Source organism: Trachurus trachurus, assembly GCF_905171665.1.
Source record: "Trachurus trachurus genome assembly, chromosome: 22".
NCBI classification, from domain to species: Eukaryota; Metazoa; Chordata; class Actinopteri; order Carangiformes; family Carangidae; genus Trachurus; species Trachurus trachurus.
The window spans coordinates 8,276,240-8,283,511 of record NC_139907.1 but is presented as its reverse complement, the minus strand read 5'-3'; the positions used below and the strand labels follow the sequence as shown (position 1 = coordinate 8,283,511).

Below are 7,272 nucleotides of genomic sequence, written 5' to 3'. Positions count from 1 at the left end.
AGACAAGGTACCTTCGGCTGTCAGAGTCAGTGAGACTGGAATGAAAAAATATTTAACAGGTTTTCATAGGTATACTGTATGTTTTCAGTAATGTATTAAGCAAGCAGGTAGCGTAATTAACAGCAAAACCATGAATAAATAACTTATGTGTTGTGAACTTGTGAAGAGGAACACTGGGTCACTGTCAATGTTAAGATGAACATATTGACATTGTATTGACTAAAAGAAATTACAAAACTAATTCAATTTCTCAGGCCACAGAAACTCACCATAAAGACTTCCTCAGATGAAATCTTTCTGTTTTCATGTCTACATTGTCCATCAATTTAAATGTTGTATGGATTCTTCCTGAACAGAAGCAAACAATTCATTTATTGTAAGACACTAAAGAAATAAGTTCATTTTCAGCAGGTACAGTGCTATTTAGTTTATACCTATTTAAAATAGAAATAGCTTCTTCTGTGGAGCAATAAATGGAAGTACTAGGCTACAACTCTGCAAGTTCCTCATGTTTTCTCAGGACTGTTAAGCTAGGGGCAAAATTGCAATGTTCTCTGGGGAAAAGCTGACACCTCCTACTTGTAATTAGCCTTGAATTAGTCCAGGAGCGTTGCCTGGGGCTGTGGGAGAGAATGTCTTAGGGTAAATGGACTTGTCCTGAAGACACAGTGAATTTCCTCTAGTATCTGTTCATCACCAGACTGCTCGCTCGGACTGTTTTTGCATGGATCTTCGAAAAAGCCACAAGGACATCCTAAAACTAGTGCAAACACAAGTTTTCACTTTTCTTTAAGATCCGATCCAGACATGTGATATGTGACTCTTTTTTTTTATTATTGACAAAAAATTACCTTGTTAAAAATGACATTACCCATTTTTCACAATTTCACAATGGTTGTTTCAAGTTTACACATCACAGAGGTTTGATTTCACAAAGTCACAAGCCTTGAAAACAAAATACATTTGTGAGGATGGAAAACTTTATTTCAACAGGGACAATGGTGAAGTGATCCATGAGTATATAACCATATCATATTATAATTATATTTTATTTTTCTTTATGGTCCTTCAAATATAAGAACAGCTTAATTTCCTGGTTCAATTACTGTAATTGCACTTGCATTTTCAAATGTGTAGAACTAGAATCTTGTAAAATCTACTTTTGGCCACTCGAGGGCACCAGCCAATTGAAAATACAACTGGTCATGCTTGGGGCTGGGTAGGTAGTAGACATCAGGAAAATGCTTTCAGTGGCCAAGCTGAAATTATTGTGTATAATACTAGCATAGTTTGGATAGGTAGTATACTGTATACTGTAACACTGCATGGCATATATCCATTGACAAGTTTCTGCTTTATGCATCTGTGGATGTTTTGAGCTGTTGTAGTTCATTGTCTTTGGCGGTCTCTGGCAGCTTTTTCCGTCCCTTTTGGAAGACAGCAGCAATCTCTTCAAGACTTTTGCCCTTGGTCTCAGGGACTCGGAAGTAGATAAACACAGTGAAACCAAAAAGCAGCACAGCAAACAGGATGAACACGTAACAACCCAACCAGGCCTGAAAAAAAAAAATGAAACAAAAAATAAGAAGATAAGTCCTATATGAATGAAGCACATGTTGCACAAGTGTATCTTTTTTGTCTGCCTACCTCTATATACGGAAAGGTCATGCCTATGATGAAATTGCTGGTCCAGTTGCAGCAGCCGGCGAGAGCGATGGCTGCCGGCCGAGGTCCCTGGCTGAACAGTTCAGCAACTATGAACCATGGTATAGGACCAGGACCGATTTCAAAGAAACTCACAAAGAGGAAGATGGCCGACAGGCTGACGTAGCTCATCCAGGAGAATTCATTCTGGAGGGAAGAGCACATCAGTCAAGAGAGACAGTTTCATGTCAGGGTGAGTTCCTGGTTACTGAAAATTATCAAATGCTGGTTGAGAAGTATTGTATAATCTCTCATAAAGGTTTTCATATTTCAGGATCTGACTTTACTCATTATGCAAACTTTTATTAAATATTTGATGTATAGGAACCTTTGCAAATGAACCTGACAGCTGTTGCAGTGAGAGTAACACAAGACTTTGGTGGAAATCAATCAGAAAAAGTGGCGCTGCTAAAGAAATCAAGTCAAAATCAGAATCTGTTTGGCCAAGTAAATTTGTTGCAAAAACAGTAAATATAGTAAAAGGAAAAACACGAACAAAGACTGCTGTTGACAGTCTAAAGCTTTTAAAAGCTGATGGCACAAACCTGGAATCGCATGCCCACTGTCATGGCAACTGCACAGCAACACATCCCTCCCAGACCAACAAGGGTCAGTGTCCGCCTGCCAGCCCTGTCCACCAGTGCAACCTGGAACACATTAGAGTACTGTTTATCTCTGTGTGAGAGTGTCTACACATGTAAGTGAGGAAAATCCACGTGTGTTTGTGCATTTGTTTCTGAATTTCACATCTTTTACTCACAGACACCATAGTGAACACTGTGTTAATGACTCCAACTCCTATAGTGGCGTAGACTGGCTGAGCGACACCAGCCGCACCAAAGATAGCCGTTGAGTAATAGAAAATCTTGAAGACAAAAATGCATAAAAATGTCCATAAACTCAAATATAAACGAACCATTTGTGGGTATTTTTGCTTTGCTCAGGTGGAGTGGCACATGCCTTTTACTAAACACTCATATTCTTTTAATGGAGAGGCAACACATTTAGCCACTTCTGCACTAGTTCCTGTTGATATGGCACATACAGTATGTCCACAATGAAACTAACTAAATGCATTTCACTCACTGCGTTGATGCCAGAGAACTGTTGGGAGAGGTGCATCATCAGAGCAACAAACAGCTGCTGTCTGTACACAGAGGAGCGGATCTTCAAGAGAATACAGAGAAACAAAAAGTGCTGTCACTGTGTTGGTTTTTGTAAGTACACGTCTCACATGCACATTACTTTTTGTTAACTTCTTACCAGATGCTGAGTGTATTTTTTGTCCTATCTTCCCTGTCCTTAAACTAATTAGAGTATGCTAATTGGAGCCTAGCCACTAGAATATGCATGCAATAGCAAACAACATCATGTTTCTTCCATTGTGTGCTTTAATACATTAAATGTGCATTTGTTGCATTTGCTGTGACAGAAAGTGAACTTCTCATAAATCAAATATCCTTAAAAACTAAAGTAAGTTATTACATCACTTATCTAACCAATGACTTAACATTAACTGTCATTACATGAGCTGATTAGTGTATTTTGGGTTGCTGATTAATCTGAACAGTTCAGAGGTTGTCTGTATCTGCCCTGAGGAAGAATGTAATGCTGCACTTATTGTGACTGCTACTGTGTAATGAGAGTGTTCTGCACAGAGAGTTTCAAACTATTTAATTCTAAGGTGAAGCAAACAAAAAATATTAATGTAGTTGTGAATGTATGTACATTAAGCTGATCTTAGAGAGACCTACCAAAGAAAGGATAGAGATCCTGGGCTCCTTATCCGCCTCCGCTTTCTCTCTCCGCATCTCCTCCAGATCAGAAGTTGCATCATACGGCCCCTTCAGGCGATACAAACCTGCAACAAAACATATAGTGATGCAGTGGGTTTCAAGCCATTTCCTCAGTGAAGAAATAGCAGCACAACAAAACAGAAGCCAATAACTATTAATAGCATTGCTTAATAATATTTACTTTGGCAAAAGTGTGCAGATACTGTCTATTGCGAAATATAATTGAATTAATAGTACATGTCTCTTTGAGTTGTTGCTGAGAGATGAAAAACTTGAGCACTTCCATGTCTGTGAACAGCCATTTAGCTTAGCTTAGCATGGAAATAGTGGGAAACATATACTGTAGGTTGGCTTCATCCCAAAGTAAAAAATATGCACACAAGCACATTAAAGCAAAGTAATTAACACATTATATCTTGTTTGTTTAATCCACAAATGGAATGTCAGTGTGCTAGATTTACATTTTGTTTAATGGGATTGAACATGTAAGGTATCAAGTTAACTGGCAGCTATTTACCAAACAGACGTAATAGTGGTGTTGATGTCCTCATGTAACTCTGAGAAGAGAGCAACCAAGCCTATTTCCCAAAATGTTGGAGTATGGCTTTGAAGTACCCTGCGTAGCCTATGGGCTATGTACTGTAATTTTCTGAGTCACTGAGTGTGTAGTGTTGTGGTGAATAAGAGCACTAGAGAAAAAGGATGACACGGAGAGTGTCTGTGTGTAATTCTTACTTTTTTTCGCCTCTTGCTCTTTGCCCAATAGAATATAAAGATACCTCGGGCTCTCAGGGCACAGAGGCAGCAGCATGGTTTGTAATATAGCTGGAGCTCCAGACAGACCAAGTAACAGTGGCCACATGTCGTCGTTACCAAGCACAAAGTCCAAGCCTATTACCTACATCCACATCCACGCACAGAAAAACACGCATGAGTGATTTAAGTAATATGTTTAGTGTGTCATCAAGCTAGATCTGCTGTGTTTGTGTGAGAGCACCTCACCTGGCTGATGAGGATGCCAATGACAATAGCCAGCTGGTGTAATGTTCCCAGAGCCCCTCTGTAAGCCTTGGGTGCAATCTCTCCAATGTACATAGGCACTAATCCAGATGTTAAACCTGAAACAAACACATCATGAGCCAACCAACATCCACTTTGTGATGCATGACAATATACAGTATGTACACCTACTCAATCTTTTGGCTATATGGTATAAGATATGATCATATTGGTTCATTTTCTCTTAGAAAATAAACAAAAATGGTCATTATGGGCAGTATTGCTAAGGATAATGCGGCCAACCTGCCTTTCCTCACACTGGGGTTAACAATGAAATTATGAGTTAATTGAAAGTTATAGATGATGAGCTGTATTGTACCGCAGTAAAAGCCCATGACAGCACGGCCTGTGATGACCATAATATGAGGTTTCCACATCCTGCACAGACCCATCAGCAGTCCAGCAGCTATTGCCAGAACATTGACCATGAGCATGCCTTTTACCCTGCAAGACACAGACAGAGAGGTGTATGTGCACCGTGGCATTCAGTTATTAATCCAAACTTCATCTGTTCACCATTGCAACTTTATTATTTTATCTTTCCTAAATTCTTACCTCCCCCTTAGGTCTCCCACAAATCCCACCAAGAATGAGGATAACATGCCACCGACGGAGAAGATGGCCACCGACAACGACCAATATATGATGACATCAGGGTGAGGTCCTTCCTCTGGGATCTGTTCTCCTCCTGTGGTATTATCCGGAAGGACAGCAGATCTCTCTGACCAGACCCCCAGGGCTTTGGCATAGTTTTTTTCAATGACCTATGACACAGAAGTGTTTGAGAATGGAAGAAATTTGATTGTTCAAATTATGTTGAATTCAATTCAATATAACTGTGTTTGAGTGGCACATTTGAGTCATTGGCTTTGTATGTCTTGTTTCTCCAACTTAGTTATATCTAAATCCAGGCAATCGATGTGTTTATTTTTGTTTTCTGTATACTGTACCAGTCAACCAGTTACTTGGGCAAACTTAATTGTAGATTCACATACAGTGCAGTACCCTACCAATCAGGGAAAACCTGATAAGATTTAACCTGTGGCTCTGTACAGTATGGCAAACATATGTATGGAGCGACATCTATGTGAGCTTGAAGATTTGGACTTTGCTGCATCAGCTATACATCTTAATCAACAACCATCACATCATACCAGAAGTTATTTATCAAGGAAACATATTTAGCAGCATCAGCCAAAGCTCAGGGAAAACCAACAGATGTGAGCATGCATGCCCATAAAAGGTCTGGCTTTTAATTGACCAGTTATAGTACTGGGTGAAAAAAGAAAGAGAAACCAGAGCTATAAGAAAGGAGAAGGACGATGCCATCTGACCAGACAGGAGGAGGATGTCTATACCAGGGTGAGCACTGTGCTGACTTTAAACAGGGGATTAAATGCTAAATATGCCAGCAAAGAGACTTCATCAGGAGATCCATTCTGATTTGTTGCCATTATTGGATATTAGAGACTACCAGTCAACTTTCAAACAATTCTTGGACGGCTATACAAGAAGAAAAATCATGGGGAATTTTGTTTTTCTGGGTAACAGGTAAAGGTAAGTCTGTTATTTGGTCTTTCATAATGTTCTATTCTCTCCAGTGATTATAATTACTGCCAATGAGGCAGTAAAGAAGCAAAGCATGTGTTAATGTGTTAATGTACCTTCTGCGGTGCATTGATGACTCCAAGACTGTAGCCATACTGCAGGGACCCCAGGGCTGCTGTGAACACCGCCACAGCCAGCGTACCTGTAAGCTGCTGCAGGGGCAACAGGTCATCAGTTTGATAAAGACACACACGCAAACACACACATACACTGGTGAATGAACAAACTCACAACTTAGTTTGCACATGCACACAACCAAGGACATCACTCAGCTTTAAACTCAGATATTGCAGTCACAATTTTAAGTACATTTAGATGGTGGACTACTGTAGAAGTGCTGACAAGCATAAAGTACATGAAAATGCTTAATGAATTCAAATGTTTCAGCTCAGATCTTGTTGTGGCAGATACGTCAGATATCATGACAGTGTCCTGAATAATGATAACGCAGCACACACAAACACATCAATGAACACCACTGCACAACTACTGTAGTCGTGCTTGAAACGTCATATCTCAGCAATTTCATATATCCATGTTATCACCACAGGAAAGTAACACATTTGCTGCTGTTCCACACACGAGAGATTGAAGAGTTTGCATGTGTAAACGTTTTTAACAGTAAATTTAAATAGTGAATTTGTCGGGGATTTTTCTCCTACCTTCCCGGAGTCCATGATGGGTCCAGAGTGTCACCCAGGAGGTTGGTAATGATCAATGGAGCCACATGCTCGATCACGCCGTGTCCACTCTCTATTCGACACACAAGCCAACTTGCACATGGATACACACATTATGTATAACACTGACAGCACTCTTAAACATCAGTCTTATTCATCCTCTATACACAAACACACACTTATATATAAAATAATATTCAGTTTAACAGTCTGAAATCTATGTATGGAAACTCTTCATGATCTCAGATGTAATTGTTGTTGCATGCAGTGACTTTATAGACAATAAATTTTACTCTAAGTGTGTATTGCAATTTAAAATGCAATAAAAATGACTGTGTTGTATTGTGTTCTTATACAGTGTCCAGTGATATTTAGACATTATTCTTTATCTCTCTCTCTGACTCTCTCTGTATCCCTCTCACAAA

At 39.5% G+C, this 7,272-nt stretch overlaps 1 protein-coding gene across 1 annotated transcript; it reads right to left on the bottom strand.

Annotated features, from left to right (window-relative positions):
• Positions 1–958: 958 nt before the first annotated feature.
• On the bottom strand, positions 959–6,959 carry slc2a2 (solute carrier family 2 member 2). Its single transcript, XM_083998752.1, has 12 exons — positions 6,830–6,959; positions 6,224–6,319; positions 5,115–5,323; positions 4,879–5,003; positions 4,503–4,618; positions 4,236–4,398; positions 3,459–3,565; positions 2,791–2,871; positions 2,465–2,569; positions 2,250–2,351; positions 1,648–1,851; positions 959–1,556 (listed from the first exon to the last, which is right to left on the bottom strand). The coding sequence occupies exons 1-12, from the start codon at positions 6,842–6,844 to the stop codon at positions 1,356–1,358; spliced, it is 1,524 nt and encodes a 507-aa protein (XP_083854878.1). The 5' UTR covers positions 6,845–6,959; the 3' UTR covers positions 959–1,355.
• Positions 6,960–7,272: the final 313 nt, after the last annotated feature.

What these genes read in the sequence shown, in the direction of transcription:
- slc2a2 (XM_083998752.1), bottom strand. An exon ending in GTGGGAGACCTAAGGGGGAG is followed by an intron (nt 5,004 to 5,114) that starts GTAAGAATTTAG and finishes TGTGTCTTGCAG; the next exon opens with GGTAAAAGGCATGCTCATGG. An exon ending in CAGTGGGCATGCGATTCCAG is followed by an intron (nt 1,852 to 2,249) that starts GTTTGTGCCATC and finishes TCTTCCCTCCAG; the next exon opens with AATGAATTCTCCTGGATGAG.